The 18,335-nt window shown below is 38.3% G+C and overlaps 2 protein-coding genes across 5 annotated transcripts in view; one reads left to right on the top strand and one right to left on the bottom strand.

Moving 5' to 3' along the window:
- Nucleotides 1-941: 941 nt before the first annotated feature.
- STOM (stomatin) lies at nt 942-15,193 on the top strand. 2 transcript variants are annotated; one of them, XM_062591161.1, is made up of 7 exons: nt 942-1,106; nt 6,913-7,016; nt 7,874-7,946; nt 8,774-8,856; nt 12,317-12,520; nt 13,009-13,143; nt 13,503-15,193. In XM_062591161.1, the coding sequence occupies exons 1-7, from the start codon at nt 1,046-1,048 to the stop codon at nt 13,695-13,697; spliced, it is 855 nt and encodes a 284-aa protein (XP_062447145.1). In that variant the 5' UTR covers nt 942-1,045; the 3' UTR covers nt 13,698-15,193. The 2 variants fall into 2 exon arrangements, with proteins under 2 accessions (XP_062447145.1, XP_062447146.1); XM_062591162.1 differs by lacking the exon at nt 942-1,106 and adding an exon at nt 1,236-1,411.
- Nucleotides 15,194-15,826: 633 nt separating this feature from the next.
- Nucleotides 15,827-18,335, bottom strand: part of GSN (gelsolin) — a 28,872-nt gene continuing 26,363 nt past the window's right edge. For all 3 annotated transcript variants that reach the window (XM_062591160.1, XM_062591159.1, XM_062591158.1), the window contains exons 14-17: nt 18,132-18,256; nt 17,643-17,720; nt 16,845-16,905; nt 15,827-16,202 (exon numbers count right to left, since the gene is read on the bottom strand). In XM_062591160.1, coding sequence (XP_062447144.1) covers nt 16,033-16,202; nt 16,845-16,905; nt 17,643-17,720; nt 18,132-18,256 — 434 coding nt within the window. In that variant the 3' untranslated portion in view covers nt 15,827-16,032. The remainder of the gene's footprint in view (nt 16,203-16,844; nt 16,906-17,642; nt 17,721-18,131; nt 18,257-18,335) is intronic.

Raw genomic sequence — 18,335 nt, 5'->3', positions numbered from 1 at the left:
ACAACCAACAGAAATGCTTTGCGAGGCACATGGATGCATGAGCTTGCTGGAGAAGATATATAAGCTAGATAGGTAAAGGAATAAAGTTGGATTGAACTTGCATCACATTGATGTGTGTGTTCCTTCCCATCTTGCCAAGAATGGGCTGCGGCAATCAGTATCCTGCACCATGTCTGGGGTAACAGCTGGAATGCCCAAAACTTGAGGTGGATTTTTCAATGTACTTTTTTTTTTTGTTAGATTCTTTCAACTCTCTTCCCATTTTAGAGCAATACTTCAGCAAGATCACAGGAAGAAACAAGGAGCGCATTAGAGTATCACTCCTTAAATGGGGCTCTTAAAAGCAAAAGCTACAGCCTGTGGCTTAAAATTCACAAGTCTGAGAGCTGCTCCCTATTCATTTTTTCACATGACACCAAACTTTACCCATTAAAAACCATGACCTTTCATTTTTATGGTAAACTAAATATGTGGCCAGCCAGCAGTCCAGCTCTTCTTTCTGCTCCCTATGCCAAGGGAGGACTAGAGGGCTGCTTACCTCAGGGGTCTGCAGCCCCGTTTGCTTTCTCTGTTCTCTTTCTCTCTGGCTCCTGTTCCTCCTCGTCCTCTCCTAGCGAACATGGCTTCCCTCACTAGCACTTAATCCCTTTCCCTCCCTGCCTTGCACGGCCGTTTCCCCGCTGCTGCTTGCCCCCTGCTACCCCGGCGCCGCCGTTGAGGGACACCAGCGCCTGAGGGACACCAGCGCCCGAGCCGCTGCCGCCATCGCCTCAGCACCGCCAGGCTCCTCAGCGCGCAGAGAGAACGCGGCGGGAGGGGCGGGGGCGCCAACGGCTCTAACGGTCCCAACGGCTGCGGCCGCGCCCCAGCTCCCCCTTGGGGCAGAGCCAGGACGGCGCCGCCGCGTGGGGCCGCCGTGGGACCGCACTCAGCCCGCGCCGAGGCGGGGGCGGGCCGGGCCGAAGTCTGCGGGGCGGGCCCGCCGGGTGGTGGCAGTCCTCGCTCGGCGGCGGGCAGGCGGTCTGAGGGGACAGCGCCAGCGGCCATGGCCGATAAAGAAGCGGGGATCGCGGCCACGGCCCGCCGGGGGCCGAACGGCCGCGACGGTAAGGGGAGAGCGGGGGGGCCGGGCGCTGCCCCCGCCCGTGAGGCGCGGCGGCGGGGAGCCGAGCGGCGCCGGCTCTGCCCGCGGGCCCGCCGCCCGTGAGGCGGGCAGCCCGGGGCGGCGTGGCGGGGGGCTCGCAGCTCGCCGGGGGCCGCGTCCGTCCCGAGGGCCAGAGGAAGCCCGGCGCCGGGCTGGAAAAGCGGGGCCAAGTCAGACAGGTGGTTGAAGAACCGAAACTTTCCGCTGTTGCCTAATAGCGCTGCAGTTTCCTGTTCTAGCTGGAATAGAAAGTGTGAGAGCAGCACGGTAAATTTGTTGTGCTTGTGTAACTTTGGGATTATTTTTTTGTTCGTTTTGTTCTCTCTTGTGCAGTGACTCAGATGGGTCACTATGATGTAAAACTAAACAAATAATTAGGAGCCTAGTCAACAGAAGCAACCCCGGAGGAGCAGGATCTGTAAGCAGGAGCGCGGTGTGAGGGCTGATTGTTTACACCAATAGCGCCTTTGACTTGAGCAAAGTTCGATAGATACGACTGGAGGAAAAGATTATATTATTGTGTTTTCTCAAGTTGTGTAGTGAAGCTGTAGTTAGTGTTTACTTCTTAGACCTGTAGCAGTCATTACGCTGGGCAGAAGTCAGTCTAGCGTTTGTTGGCTTTTTGGTTAATAGGGTGAATGTAGTATCAGCTGAGAAGTTTCACATAGGTGCGTTAAAATAATGTAAATTCATAGTTTAAGCTTCAGTCATCACTTGAAGTTGTAACTTTTTAAAAAATATGTGGTATTGAGAAATACTGTGGAAAAGCAACGATTTATTGTGCATTTTGACAGTTGGAACTGGAGAAGGAAATGTGTATGTAAGATTGCTTTATCTACAAAGGGTAATCTGAGTTGTATAAATATCAGCAGATCTGTTTGGGCCGCATGCCTAGTGGCACATGCTTAGTTCTGGTATATTTGGAAAGGATCTACATTTCATTCTGTAAGTATGTTAGTTATTAATATCTTGCAGTGGTCACTCTCATCCTAACTTCCTTATCTGTGACTCTGCAAGCTGTTTAATTTACATGCTACTGATCCTGCTTTTTCTGTAGTTATTGTGTGATTTGTGTCCTTTTGGCAGCTAAAGCTGCTTGGCAATTATTTTTGTCATAATAAAGTATCTTCACCCTAAACAGGCATTAGACATAATTTAATTAATCAGACATAATAACTTTGGACATCTCCCACGTGAAACGGTCGGATATATTCTGAAGAAACATTGAGTTCTCATCAAAAGTAACATCCTGTACTAATTGGCAAACGGTTGAATAACTGTCATAAATTGCATCATTCTCTAACTGTCCTGGACTGGAGCTAGTATTATGAAAGTGGAGATTCTTCCCTGTTACTGTCAGCCTTGTATTCAGTCCAGGCTAATATCTGATACCTGTTTTGTTTTAAATCTGGTGGGTTATGCATGGTGGTGGAGAAAGGTTCTTTCTCATTGCAGCTCCTAGGAGGAGCATATTCTTGCTATTGGCATTGAAGTATTTATTCAGATTGTCTAATCTAGCCTAGGAAAAAACAAATTGTGAATAAAGGATATGCCACTCTCAAAGCAGTAATAAGGTAACTTCCTGTTTTATCTTGGCCCCCAGCACTCTTTATTATGAATTGTTAATGCTGTTGAATGAGCTAAGTGATAATTTCTGATAAAATAACAGCAACTGTTCCAGTCAGCCTTAAAGATGTCCAAGGCTAATTCAGTTAAAATGTTTTTGATGTTCTCTCTCCTTGTGGTTTATTTCCTAAAGATGGAATTTATTGCAGACTCTCCACAAATAAAATTTTCTCTGATTAAGTTCCAGATGTGAGTTGTGAATGTGTTGATAGAAAAGAGCAAGAATATTGCTAGAGGATGAGAAAAATGGGGAGTGGATGAATTTAAGTTTTAGAGTATATGACAGTATTTAGCACTTTAGAAAAATCAAGCTAGAGATAACTGAAGTTGAGAAGCCAGAGATACTACTAGTTAAAAAATGGACTTTATGCTGTTGGTGCCCCATCACCATCTGCAGCACAGAGAATTGTTGCCACAGCTTACTTTACAGACAGGTTGCAAGGTGTAATTATGTAAAGAGTTGCTTTGAAAACCTAGCTGTCACTGATAGCTAAAATAGCTAAGAGAAGTTATTAAGCATTTGTATTTACTCTAATAAGTATTAGAAATATTAGTACTACTTATTCAAATAATTTTGATTTTTCTAGGCTGCTTTTTATTACTCATCTTCCTTTGTTGGTATGGCTACTTCAAATGCACATGTTCAGAATCAGTGTTTTTTTTTTTTAATTCAAAATGTTTCACTGTGTTACAAGAAAATTTTGATTTAATTCCACATATGCTGCCTTTAGCATACTATTCTGACAGCCAGTTATTATGCGTGTATCTGCTCAGTCAGTCCTAAAGTCAACATTGTTTCAAAGAGAAAAGATGAAATCTGTGAATTGCTTGAGACTTGAAACAGTTCTTGCCCATTTTCATCTACTAGGTCATGGTAGAATGACATATTTTGCAATTCCCTAAATTCTTTTAAAAATATCTTTGAAACCTTAAAGCCTCTTAAGGTAACTAAACATTATATGTAAATAAAAACAAATTCCATGGAACTTTGAATGTCTACATGGTAGTGTTGGGTAAATCTGTACCCTTATTTTGTAACTAAGTTGACTTCTAGTTAACTGAATTCTAGGATGTGTTTTTTTTTCCATTGTTTTTATTCTAGTAAGAGTAAAGTTCTCTGTTCTAGTTAGAAATTTTTTTGAACACTGGATTTCCAGACCTGAAAGGATCCTCTTTGTCTGTTAATGTCAAGTGATCCAAAGTCATATTGTTTTGCCATCTCTGCATTTACGTATGGCAGTCGTGATGCCACAGAGGATGACTGAGTTGTTGGAGGAATTAAACGTAGGAAATCCATCTTGTAATGAAACCAAGCATTGTTTCCTATAAAGGAAGGAAATAAATTAGGAAATACTAGTGGAATTTTCTTTTAAAAATAAATCAATTTCAAAATATTACAGGAGATGTTACAACTTAAGCAGGAATGGTGAAGAAGTGATTGTGGTACTGTGCTGAAAGCTTGAAGTTGCTCAAGGATTTTTGCATTTTTGAATTTGTAACAGGCTACCCCTATTTGCTTACCAACAGCCTGCTGTAAGTTCAAGGTCTGTGCGTGTGACATAAATAGTTAGAATGGAACTGACTTTCATTAAAGGATGTTACTTCTTAATTTACATGATTCCTATGATAAATAATGGTTTATGATTAATAGTAATTGCTGTAATGCAATCACTGATTACATTTTTAAGGCCCTATCCCTGAAAGTCACAGTGCCTCTAAAATCAGGAACAGCTCCTATAGCAATAGGAATGGTGCGGATGCAGTGCAATCTGCATATTTGTAACATCTGTGTTTTTGATGGTGTCTTTTTGAAGCCATTGTTTTATGTCTTTTCTCATTGTTTTATTCAGAAGCTGCATATTTACAGTATATTAATATTTAAATATGTATTAGCAATTATTGTTAGCGATCATGCATCTGTTGTATGAATGAAGTTTTGCTTTCTTTTTTTTCCCCTCCCTTTGCGAGGAGTAAATTGCATTTTCCTTTTTTGAGTTTGATCATCAAAAATGTCACATGGAGAGTAAAAAGAAAGGGAGAATTTTCTTCATTTTCTGTATAGATTGTGAATACTTTTTATGATATTAGGTGGATTAATATCTTCTTGTAAAATGAAAAGAATGTGTTCTCTTCAGTAATGAGTTTACAGGTATTGCTTAATGCCTCGCAGTTGCTTAAAACTGATATGTATAGGTATCACATTTCCTTGACTTTAACGGAAGACCTGGATGTCTGGTATTTCCATTATGTAGCAATAAGTTTATGGGGCAATATCCTGAGTTAACTTTCCATAGAGAAACTTTAAAATGCTATGATGTGACACATCCTTGAGGGTTATTATAGTGAAGGATAAAATTACAGAAAAAATAGCCAACTTCCTTCGGATGTCTTGAAAAACTTTATGAAGCTCAAGATACTGTGTGAGTCAAAACTTACTGTTCTCCTCTATCTCCCTGTTCAGCCTTCACTGAAAGGCTAGGCCCTCTAAGGCTCATCATCTGTGGAGAAGAGGACTGAAAGTTGGAATATTCATTCCTAGTCCTTTTACTGACTTTTTTTTTTCCCACTTTAGTCAAATATTCTGGATGGAAATTTGCAAAGTATATGCTATTTCTTGCTTTCAAGGTTAGCAATATCTAGTGACTTTTGTCTCCCTCTTTAACTGAGGCATATATGCTCTTGCAGGAATCAGCTGTGGGTGCCCAGCCCCCCAGAATGCTCCCTCATGTGTTTGGAGCTGTTAAAATCAATGGATTTTTTTCAAATTTGAGATTTTGCCCTGTTATAAAAGAGGATCTACTTACAATAACTGTTAGAGTGGAGACTCCAAGACTTGTTTTGGCCTATATGGTTGTACAAATAAAAAATGACTTACAATTCTCTTTATGTATAGTGAATGTAGAACACAGACCATTAAGTAACTCCAGGTAAAGCGGAACCGAAACTTGTGGATTCCTTAATGCATTTTCTATCTTAAAGAAGTTACTGAACATAGTTCCTTAGATAATAAGGCTCCTGTCCTTTAAGTACTTGTGATATTGATCAAGTTAAGATAGTGACTGTGCATTTGCAGTTCAGCAAAATCAGGAAGTGTTATCAAAGAGATTCTTTCATCTAAATGTGAAAATTGTGTTCTCTTAAGCTTTGCAGATGCTTCCTGGCATTTTGAGGTGTGTTTAAAGGATGGAGTGAGAAAGATGGGTTTCAGTATCACTGTTCTAATCTCTCTAGTAGGAATGTGATAACTGAGTGCTGTTTCAGCCTGGAAGTTCCCTGCTTGACAGTGGGCTCTTGGCAGCTTGTTGGGAGCCTTAGCTGTCAGGATAAGAAACTTCCTTTTGTTTTATGAATGCTTCATGGCAGGTCTGTATTTTCTCATGATACTCTGCTTTCGTTAGTTCTTTAGTATTTGAAACCACTAGCTCTTGGGCTTTGTTGATTCTGGAAATATCTTCAGTTGTTGTAAGTAAGAAATATCATTTAGTGACAGAAAACTATTGTTTGCTCCTAGCATTCAAAGAAATTATTATTATAGAGATCCTATTACAGAGGCCTTATTTTTGGGGCCAGCTAATCTTGTGCTGTATTTTGTCTTACTTCCTAGATAAAGCAGGATTGGGAAAGGTGACTTTTCTCAGATTTGTTTCTATGACAGTTGGAACAGAAATGAAATTTCATGTGTACTATCACTAGAGTTTTGATAGGCCATGGGGTATTTTTCCATCTTGCTCATTATTTATTAAGCATTGCTCTGACTTCTTTATACAGTGTGTTTAGAAAGAACAGGGTTTCTTCTCCTGTTTATTGATCATTTTGCTGGAGAAAATTGGGAAAAGGGAGTATTTGAGTCATGTTTAAACCTGTGAGCTACAGATGTAGCTACAAAAGAGCATACTTCAATTCTGCATGAATATTATTTGGACCATGTTCTGCCTTCAGCAACTTCCAGAGACTTCAGTGGAAATTAAAGCACAATTTGGCTTGTAATTTGACTTCTGACCTAACCTAGTGAGTTTGACCAGAGTGGTAGTCCTAACAATGACTTATTTCAAGGGATATTCAACTTAAATATACCAATGCAGTTGCTTTTTCTAACAGGTGTGCTTGGTTTTAAAATCTTAATTTCTGCTTTTCTTTTCCAGATGACTCTAATACCGGCCTTGGTTTGTGTGGATGGATCCTGGTGGTCATTTCATTTTTTTTTACTGTTATTACATTTCCTGTATCAATATGGATGTGCATAAAGGTAATTGCTCACTAGGAAGTTGGATTAAAACCTTAAACAATGTAGGATGCTCCTTAGTGGTTATTACTGTTCACTGTGTTATTTTTTAAACACAAATGAATTTAATTCTGTTCTTTCTTGGACTGTTTCAGATAATATATAGCAATCCAATATTTCAGTGCATTTATCTTCAAACCAAAAATGAGTGTTATTACAGTATTTTAGTCATAATGATATTTATTCTGGCATCTTTACTGCTACATAGTATTTATTAGTATATAAACTAGTTTGGAAGATCAGAATAATTGCAAGAACTAATTAATAGTCTTGGAGGACTGATTCTTAGGGGGTGTGTGTATAAATACAAGGTATGTAATATAAATACGTAAGTATGCGTGAGAGATTCTTAGAAGAATGTCGTCTGTAATCACCTTGAGCTTGATATTTTCCCATTTCCAGAATGGAAGAAATAACTCCTGCTTCGTTTTAGCTAATATAACACATCAGAACTGGAGCTGGAAAATCTCTACTGGATCACCTCCACTGCAATTTGTCATCTTGCTGCCAGGACATTCCTGATGGCTGTTTTTAAGTGTTCAGTTCTGCCAAGATGAACCTGCTGCTGCTCTTAATAGATGGTGCCTCAGCCCAAAGAATATTTCTTTGAGAAAATTCTCATTACTGTTGCTTTTGTTGTTTGCTTTTGACAGTAGAGTTTAGGCTAAAATTCTCAAAAGCATCCAATGTAGAAATGAAATGTAATGCATGTTACACATGAGACTTGAGACTTTTTAGACTGTTATATAGGTAGTTTGGAATCCATAATATGGCTTTTGGGCATATGAAAACCCCTGCATGATATCTGACTCTTCTTAAAGATTATAAAGGAATATGAGCGAGCCATCATCTTCAGACTTGGACGCATTTTAAAAGGGGGAGCAAAAGGACCGGGTAAGTCCTGTACAGCTTTTTTTTTACTTGATCTAATTAAGTGATTGGCAAAATAATAGCTGTGTAAAGATACTGTATTTAGACTAGTTAATAGGCTTTTCAAGAATTTTGTAACTCCTGGTGAGAACTTTATGTGGAGAGGATAGTAAACTAGTATCTGTGTATCTTGCCCAAATCTCCTTAGTTAATGCATGCAGAATGTGAAAGGAAAAACAACATCAAATGTACCATTTTTAAAAAGAAGCTTAGTATTTCAGTAAAAGCCCAAGTGCTTTAACAGTCTCACTGTTCTTCAAAACTATCAAACAATATCTTCTATTTCTTTTGAAAATTTGCCATTGTGTCTTAAATTCTGATGAGGTCCAAAAGAATGTTACTTTTAGCTGTTGGTTCCTGCTGCACAAAGTGACTGAAAGAGCTGTAAATTCTTCCATCATTTTCCTCAAGATTTTTGGAATGTTTTCACATTGCTGTAATATTGAAGAAATACAGTGATACACCAGAACAAGAAGAGGTTGATAGTTCTGCCTGCTGGAAATAGGCCCTAGAAGTTACAATGCAGGAGCTGATTTTCAAAATTAACTGTAACAGAGTTCTGATTTTTCCCTCAAATATTATAGCTCACTAAATAAGTTTGACCTGAATAAAACGCTTTCTAAGCAAGAGTCTTAATCTTAGAGTGTGATAGTCATTAAGAAACATGCTGCTGAGCTTATAGCAGAGACTTATACAGCTACAGTAGTTGGATTTAAGCTTACTTCAGTAGCAAGTTTTGTGTATCTTAATTACCCGTTGTCACACCCCTCTTGGATGGATTTCCTGTACAGGTTTGTTCTTTGTCCTGCCCTGCACAGACAGCTTTATCAAAGTGGATATGAGGACCATCTCTTTTGATATTCCACCCCAAGAAGTAAGTTTGAGCTTGCCTTTGTATCTTTTAAAGCATTTGCAGAATTTTTTTAAAAATGTTTTTCTTACTTTCCCCCTCTCAGGATTGGATAGCGTGTAGTTTTTGTGTAGATTTCTTGCTCTCTATTTGTACAGGTTCAATGTATTGTGAAGAATATAGCCTATATTATGGTTCAATAAGATAAGGTCCCTGGAAGAAGACAAATTGTGCTGGCCTTTAAGGCACAAATAAGATATTTTAATACTGTCTAAGAGTTGAAATAGGAGTGATTTGGAATCAAGACTGCTGGACTTCATGCTTGATTCTGTCATGGTTTCTGTGAAATCTGGAAAAGAAGCAGTGATCTTTCTTACGTCAATTTATCTAGATATATAAACTAGCTAAAATAATGGGATGAAATTATTGCTGAATGCTGTTAATAGACACTCAGGTTAGTGGCCCACTGTCTTGCAGCTTACATGGATTTAGTGTAGATGCTTCTGTGTCCCACTGTGTGCTGGAACATTATGAAGGTGTACTCCATTTAAAACCATTTGTCTTAGCATTTGAAGGTCCTAAAGAAATACAAAAAAGGATTATCAATATTTCTATCTATTTTTCTTGGAAACTAACTAATTTTTAGCTGAGTTTCTGAACAGCCTTAAGCTAGTTGAATTAAATAATGCCTACTCAACAGATAACAAAAGAATAAAAAACAAATAGCCTTCTAAAAATAAATTCTTGAACAATTGTGTGCCAATGACTGTAACTGTATCCCCCATGTATCTAGTGCAAAAAGACAAAGCCGCTTGATGCAACCTGTCTGGTACATCTGTTTCCTGTCATATTTGCCAGTCAGTTTATGGCTCATCATTAGCTGCAGATTGAGACAAATGGTAACTGTCATAGTATAGTCTAAAGGGTAATTGGTAGAAACCTAATCGCTGGCAGATATAATGTGATTGCAGCTGCTGGTGTACCATGAACGAACTCATCTGTTTTATAGTTTTTTCTTTTGACTTGATTAAGTTATGCATATGGGTTTAGGCTTGCTTGTTTTTCAATAGGCAAAAGCGAAAATATATTTTTATTTGTATAACATTATTTCTACTTTACACTATTGTGAAAACTCCGCTCAAACCAATAGATTGGGAAAGCACAAAGCAAGTAAGTCTTGAAGGTCAAGTAGCTCACATCCCTCTCTCTTTCTAAATACCTTATTTGCAAAATCTTCTGACATATGATTAGGACACCTCTTTCCATGATCTTTTTTAAGTTAAAAATATTATTGATAGCACTTTCTAGTGTACCCTCTTTCTTCAGTCACTTTACCTCTAAACCTTCGAGAATATCTGTCTTTATCTTTGCAAGCACATCTTCTGCTTAACATACAAGAGTTAGATTCAAGAGATTTACGGAATTTAGCCCTGAGGTCATCCACAAGTTAAATTTCATCTGTAACTTGTCTGAAAAATTATGATATATTCAATTAATATAGTGACGTTTAAATCAGAAGTACCGTGTAGAAAGACAATATCTCATAACAGAGATATTTCTAATTAAACGCACAAGGAAGGCTTATACCCAGGCAGCTGAATTCTACCAGACCTTTGGCTGGCAAAACCAATTTTTGTGAGTAACTAAGTCATATGTCAGTGAAACCTTCCAGTCTTTTCTGGAATATCTCATGTGGGTGGCTTTCTCTTTCTCTAAACTTCAAGAAGTATTCTTTGTGCTTTTTTTAAAATCTTTTATTATAGCTAAAGCTTGTTATTAGTTTAGATGACTTTTTAAGTAATGCCATTTCATGCTTTTCCATATCTTGAGTATGTACAGTATTAAGGCTTTTAACTTGATGAACTGTAGTATACTTCACACTTTGGGAAATACTTAAAAATTACATAAGCAGTTGAGGCTCAAGGCAGAAAAAGGGGTTTTGCAAGGATACTGGCTAGATTGCTGTATGAGCAGTTATAGTTTCTATTATTTTACATACCAATAAAAAAACAATATAAAAAACATGAAATCTTTTCAGCTAGCTATTGAGGAAAGAGTGCATCTCAGTAGCAAGCTGGACCTTCTTCTAATCCTTATCTTTCAACAAGTGTCATGAAAGTAAATCTGCATATTTTTTTTCCTCTTTTTTAACTTAAGATGTTGCCTTTTTATAAAGGGATTCATGCAGCTGAGTGCTTCTTGCTCGATTTGGGTTGCTGTGTCGTACAGGATATAATTATCTGTGGATTGTAGTAAGCTTGTAACTGTAATATCCTGTGGTAATAAGAAAGGATTAAATGTTTTTATTCTATACCTACAAGCACTGTTCTTCCAAAATTGGGAAAGTGCTTGCCAGATTCCAGTATTTCAGGGCATTAATTAGTCACAAGCTGGGAAATGAGTAGAAATTTCTGCAGTATAGTGTTATATAGCAAGATTCCGTTTATAAAGCTTTTGCAATTCAAAAAAGCAACTTGCGCACAGCCATTACTGTGGTAGAATCTCTGGCACTGCTCAATCCCCTGTTAACAGAATAAATAGCAACTGAGAACTGCCTCCAGTGACATTGACCCCTGCAATATGGGAAACTCTCATCTGTGGCATTTCTTTGGAAGTGCAGCTGAAATGTACTTCTTTCCTCACTTGCTTTTTAAATAGGTTGCCTGTTTTGCTCTTGTTTTATAAACTGACACACCCAGACAGATGCAGCTTGTGTCATCAGTAGTCTTGTGACTGAAGTTAAAATGGAAGTGAGAATCTCAGGTGTCCTGTGTTTGCAATGGTATTCATATTATTAGCCTTCTTCCTCTGTAGAAAACATCAAATGTGTCTTTCTTCAATGTTTCTACTGTGCGTTTTTAACTAGGGAGTGTGATTTAGCCCACTTCAAACAGAATGGTCCCGTATCTCTGCATTTAAACAAAATAATGTTTGGAGTGTTAGTCCTTTCAATTTTTATTAACATTCTTGGAGCTTGGTTTTTAATTACGCACGCCTCTTGAATTCCTGTACAGTCAACTTGCCTCTTGAGATGTTTATTATTAGAAACCTCACAGAAATAGACTACTTTTTTTGCTACTTGGTTATGATACACTAATCTGCTATTATGAAATTAAAGTTTCCCAGATGAAAAACCATGTGTATTTTGGTGCGAATTATTTCTGAAGTTTTTTTCTTGTCACTTGCATGAATTAAAAATCCCTCTGTGAATTTGGAGTGAGTTATATATAACATATTATGGCAATGCTAATGGAATTTATTTTGTAATGAGAGAGAGTTATAACCCCATATTTAGTCCTACCTTGACAGAACTATACTGGAAGGACTGTGCATATGTATGTACACATGCATAATGGTTTTTTTCTCCAAGACAGCTGCTTTACTCTGATAAAATTAGGACTGTGCCCAGTAAGACAAGCATGTCACTATCATTAAATTCAATAATTATTCTGCTTAATTATGTTTTTTCCTCTTTGCTTTCTAGATCTTGACCAAGGACTCTGTTACAGTTAATGTAGATGGAGTGGTTTATTACAGAGTCCAGAATGCCACCCTTGCTGTAGCAAACATAACAAATGCTGACTCTGCTACTCGCCTACTAGCACAGACTACTCTGAGGAATGTTCTGGGGACCAAAAACCTTTCTCAGATTCTCTCTGATCGTGAAGAAATTGCACACAGCATGCAGGTATGAGGAACCTTACCTTAGCCATCCACTGAATCACCAGTTAAGCAGCAATCCCATGGGTAACTTACAGGTCAGGACATGGCTTATCACTTAGCTTCTAAAAAAAAAAAAAAGTTGGGATATGGAGCTTGGAGGGGGGAAGGCTATCGAGAGCTATTGGGATGACATTCTATATAATAAACATCAGTGAATAAAGCAATTATGTACCAGTGTGGTAAGAGGCATACATGAGAGGAAGGCTTTCCTGGATCACTAAGTCAGCTGTTGAAGGCAATGATGCCTAGGAGTCCCTTTCTAATCAAGCTCTGTTTTAAAGTGTTAGTCTACAACAGTCATACTTTGATAATTATAAAAGCATATTATGAGTACTTAAGCCCTTACCTTATAATTCTTGGATTTTCTATGTAACTTGTTTAGTCCTTCTTCAAATTTGGACATTTGATAGCAGTTAGGTGAATGGTTTGACTTAATTGTACTGCTGTAAATAGGCCACACTTGATGAGGCAACAGATGATTGGGGCATTAAGGTGGAACGCGTGGAGATCAAGGATGTGAAATTGCCTGTCCAGCTGCAGAGAGCAATGGCTGCAGAAGCAGAAGCTGCCCGGGAGGCAAGAGCTAAGGTAACTTCATCATGTGGGGTTCCCCCCCCCCCCCCCCAATGAATAATTTCATTTAGTGATATCAAGGATAAGTTCTCAGCATGTTTGTGTTGTGGTCAATAGGAATGCAAAACAAGATTTTCAAGGAGTTGTCTGGGTACTTGCTTGCGCTCTCTTTCTCTCTTTTTAATTTTGGAAAGCAAATAGAAGTAGCTTATATCTTAGTGAGAGAAAAGGCAGAACCAGTGAAAGGGTATAGAAAAGGGAAGTCACTTGATGAAAGTAATGACTGATATTTCTGATTTATGGCTTAATCATAGAATCATCAGATAAATAGTCTACCACTGTGCTAGATATCTTCTATTTCATTAATTTCACAGGTAATTGCAGCTGAGGGTGAAATGAATGCTTCCAGGGCCCTGAAAGAGGCATCCATGGTTATTACAGAGTCACCTGCTGCTCTTCAGCTTCGTTATTTGCAGACCTTGACCACCATTGCTGCAGAAAAGAACTCCACCATCGTCTTTCCATTGCCCATAGATATGCTGCAGGGCATCGTAGGTGTAAATCGCTAGATATATTGGAAAGAAGTTGTGTGTGTCTGTTGTGTTCCCCTGCCCCACAGAGAATGTCTGCAAAACTGAATTGTCTATGTATTAAAACTTAAGGCATTGTTAACATAAATGGGTTTTCTGATACACCTTTTGAGTGTATGATGATGAAATTGTATTTAATGTTTATTAACATGGACAATCCAAATATTTAAAATTCAAAATCTATTGAAATTAGTACAAGCAGATTGTGATCTTAATGTGTTCACTGTCCTAGATGACAAACCTATAATCTGTAACCTCCTATTTTCAAATAGTGTATACAGCCCCTTGGGTTGAGGATGAGGAAATGATCGACCATTTGGGAAGAAGTTACTTTTAAAAGGTATGCAGTCTTTGAGAGAAGTATTTCTATTAATAAAAAGCATCTGTGGCCCTGTAAGGGAAGGGGAACAGCCCCAACTATAATCTCTTGGATTGTAGCTATGAGGTAGAGTCTTCTGATCATTGTCACATGGATTGGCCCTTTAGCTTACTTTCGAAAAAATAACAAACGGTGATGTAGGAGTGGGTACTAGCTACTTCTGAAAATCAGGCTCTCATCTTCTTAAAATGGTTTCCCATTTACAAGAAATAGAAAGTTACATTTCAGTAACACTGGCTAATAACTATCTCGTATAAGGCACAGAAATGGTGTGTACACACTTGATACGTGAATACAATGCTTGCAGTCACTGATGTTCTATCCTGTTGTTATGGTAGTTTGTCCGTATAAATTTGTGACTCTTTAAAGCACTGAAGAGTCTCCAGGACTCATTTGTACATCTTCTCTTTTAAAATGTTTTTTTTTTCCTTAAAAAAAAAAAAAAAAAAAAAAAGAGAGAGAGAGAGAGAAAAGGGGACCAGAGTAATGTATCTTGTAAATAGGTTTCCTTTCTTAATTTTAGTCATGCTTGAAAGACTACAGTTGAAAGTAAGTTCTCTATCAAGCTCTAAAAATCGGCAAATAAGAAATATCTGAAATTAGTTGAAGGGGGTGGTGAGCAGAAGATGCTGCATTGCTTACTTATCTATTCTAACAGATGGGTAATTTACCCGTTGCTGCTGCTTCTCAGCAGACCTGCATTATTGGCTGTGATACTAGGGCTTTTTACTTTATTTTTACCAAAGATAATTTTTCAATTTGTATAGTCTTGATGTGCATATGTGTTAAACTGTTGTCATACTTTGTATCTGTTTAGCAGATAAAATTACAGATTAAAGTGAGATGAGAATCAGAGCCCACATTGAGGGAAGACTTAAGCTACTAGCATTGAGTAGGAGATGAGAATGAAAATGAAAAACCAGAATGGGAGATTAAGTGTCCTTGTTCTTGCACTGGCCAGCATAAAGTTTGTGTCTTTTTAATCACCTTTCTGCCATGATTTACAGCTGTTTTTACTAACCACGAGATCTGTTTAAATGCATCTTGATTAAAAGTAGCAAAGTGACCTCAGATTTAAAAAAACAATGCCAGAACACTTTAAGAGCCTGAGCTAACTGTTGCTGCTTCTGTTTGCCTGTATGCTGTGATTTTTTTTTTTTTTTTTTGGGGGGGGGGGCATCATAAAAGCACTATACCAGTTTTTGTGTGTGTGTGTCAATATTTCAGTTAATATAAGTTTAGATTTTTTTTTTGGGGGGGGGGGGGGAAGAGAAATACGGCTAGCATTTCTGTTTTTACTCACTTTCAATGGGAAACAGAGTAACAGCTTGTCATTAATCTGCTGGGAAGAGAAGAGAATCTGTAACTCCCACTGCTGCCGTTGGAGCATAGCCACCCATGTGAATTCTTGTTGACAACAGTGGCACACTTCTTGTTGTCATCTTGAATTTAAAAAAAAAAAAAAAAGTATGTGCTCTTTACTACTGACTAACACAGTTCTAGTTCTTCAGGTCAATTTATCGGGGTCTCAACTGCTTCTGATAATTTTGAGCTGGAAAAAAGCAAAAAACATGTGAACATTTAGTAGAAAGTATATTTTCAAAAAATGACACAAGATACAGGGTTTTTTTTTAAGGTGTATTTGTTTCAAAAAAATTAAATTCTAGGTCTGTAGCTTCTATTTAACCTTTCTTCCTAGTAACAAAACCCAACATTTTTAGTCTTCACATATTCCATAGAAGCTTTATTGTATTAAATGTAATCAAAGCAAGGAGGGGGCAACAATTGGTTTTGGTAATTATTGCACAGCTCATTGGCTATTAAAATCACTGCCTTGTTAATGTGCATCCTGCAGGAGGAAGTAGCTCTTGAAGGCACTGAAGACACTAGACTTGCTCTATTCAAAAAGAATGCCCCAAACAATTCCCTTTTTGCTTAGACATCCACATCTGCCATTGCTCTCTGTAGAGGATCAACAGACCAGTAGTCATCATCCCAGCCCAGGAACCAGCCAGAGAAGGTGGGAGGCTCAAACCCTTGCTTAATAAGTGTGACTGGAGTTCTCTTGTCTCGGCTGGCAGGATCAGTCTCAATGTATCGTTTAGCTGTAAATACACAAAAAGAGAAGGAAATCCCATTGAAAATAATTCTTATGAAGCAACAGCTGAAAAAAAAAGATTAGAGCTAAATGCATGCAAGAGATTACTTTCAGATCACTCCTTTTAAAGAAATAAACTTCCACTCTGTGGTTTTATCTATATCTATTAAAAGATAGTGCTAGTAGCTAGAAAGCTTATCTTAAGACTTTAAAATGTTCTTTTCGCATGCAAATTACACAGAAGTATTTCTAGTGAACATTACAATTCAAGCAGTAAAAATGCCATCAGATATGGTCAGAGGCAAAGTGATCATTTAACTCATATCAGAGATTTAACTTTCCAGAATCAGTTCCCTCCACTCCTGCAACACAGGCTGATGTAAGGAGACAGTGGCAATCTATACCTGCTTACACACACAAGGATGCTTTTTCACTGTTGAGTTGAGCACAGTCTATCTGACAACTGCACCTCTTTCTGCTGATCTTAGGTATCCTCCTTTCCAGATATATTTCATCTTTTTAGTTAATCACAACATTCAATTTTACACTGGTTGAGACATGTTTCTCAGAGTATGAAATTGCCTGCCTTATGATCAGATGGTAGGAAAAGAAGAGGTTTATTTCAGAGAGGAAAACATGATGGCATTACCAGATTTCAAGGCCTCAGTCTTTTCCTCTTCCTGTGCATCCTTTCCAATCCATACAAAGACCTAGAAATAACAAGTCATATGAATTGTTTCAGCAACAATTTCTATATGAAAGAAATCATAAGGTAGGCAAAGGCTCAAGTAAGCAAAGACAACTATGATACAAAACTTGAATATTTGTTCAGGTGTCTGAATTATTGACCAGCTTATCACTGAATTAATTGACTAGAGCTACCGCTAGCCAACAAGTAGCTTTTTGACTATAGTTTACCTGCATTAACTTCTAAATATATGAACAAATTATATACTAGCTTAACATTAGAAAGAACTAGCTGATCTTTGAATATCATCTTTACATAGAAAGGATACAAAATTCATCTGTAAGTTGCCTTTTGGCTGATTTCACACAGCCACTAATAAGACCTCTGTTTTCAGTAACAGTAGACATGTCATTATCTTAAACTGTTGAATTCTGACAACGATTGTCAATTGTCTACAGACAGGACAGGACAACGATGGTGCTGTTAAGAAGTTAACAGACATGGAAAGTGCATATAATACACAAAAGTCTGTCTTATTCAGCCTATAAGCTGACCAAAAGAAGTGGCAGGACAGCAACTCTTCTCTCAAATGCTGCTTGCAAGGTCTGTTCAGTGTCATTAGTGAGGTGATTTGTTCTCAGGTCTGAAGATCAAAGGATGCTAAGATGCAGTAACTCTTCTAGCCATTGCAACCTGAGTCTCTAGAGCCAAGTACTGCTTATTCCTTGCTTCCCTCTTCATTAGAGAAGTGTGACATACCTGGTCCCACGTGTCAAGGATCATAACATCATCTGTAGCAAGGTCATCCTGAATCAGATCCCCAGGAACTTCTTCAATCTGGAAACAAAGTTAAAAGATGAGCACCTACTCCAAGCACCATTTTACCTCAGCAGAGGAAATGCAATTCACACAGGTTCTAGTATCACCTATGAATCTCATTAGTCTTTCTCTCGTGCACAAGATGTTTAATGCTGCCTCTTCTTATTTGAAAAATATGAGAGTCAAAATTAGAGTAGTTTGAATGCTAGTTGTTAACAAAGGGAGGACCAGCTTGATGGTGCAGAAAGTTGTGCTGGTAACAGTGCTACAAGAGCTAGCTGCTGCACCTATAAAAAAATGGTGCTGATGCCTTCCTTCTAGAGGAAACACCGCAACAGAAGACTGCCTACTGGTTGACTCAGGAGCAGACTGGGACTGAGTTTCTCTCAGCCTTCTCAGAAGAAATCAACTATCATCCCAGACACTCACAAGGAAGCGCCCACTTTTGTTGGAGCATGCAAAAAGACGAGGGGGGTGAGCATCCATCTTCTTGTCCTTCAGCCTGGGAGAGGTACGGTAGGCAGTTTTGCCACCCAAAGCAGCCCAGAAATTATCTGCAAAAGAAAACAAGATACTGATGATCCAACCACACAGGGAATCCAAAGCAGCAGTACAGCTTGAATAGGACCTGAA

Source organism: Rhea pennata, chromosome 18 (assembly GCF_028389875.1).
Source record: "Rhea pennata isolate bPtePen1 chromosome 18, bPtePen1.pri, whole genome shotgun sequence".
Classification (NCBI taxonomy): Eukaryota; Metazoa; Chordata; class Aves; order Rheiformes; family Rheidae; genus Rhea; species Rhea pennata.
Note: the sequence above shows the minus strand (reverse complement) of the source record. Positions and strands in the feature narration are given on the sequence as shown.

Bases quoted from the DNA above. Each gene is read 5' to 3' on its own strand.
- STOM (XM_062591161.1), top strand. From the start codon at position 1,046: ATGGCCGATAAAGAAGCGGGGATCGCGGCCACGGCCCGCCGGGGGCCG. The intron at 7,947-8,773 runs GTAAGTCCTGTA...TTTCCTGTACAG, and splicing joins AGGGGGAGCAAAAGGACCGG to GTTTGTTCTTTGTCCTGCCC. The intron at 13,144-13,502 runs GTAACTTCATCA...TTAATTTCACAG, and splicing joins CCCGGGAGGCAAGAGCTAAG to GTAATTGCAGCTGAGGGTGA.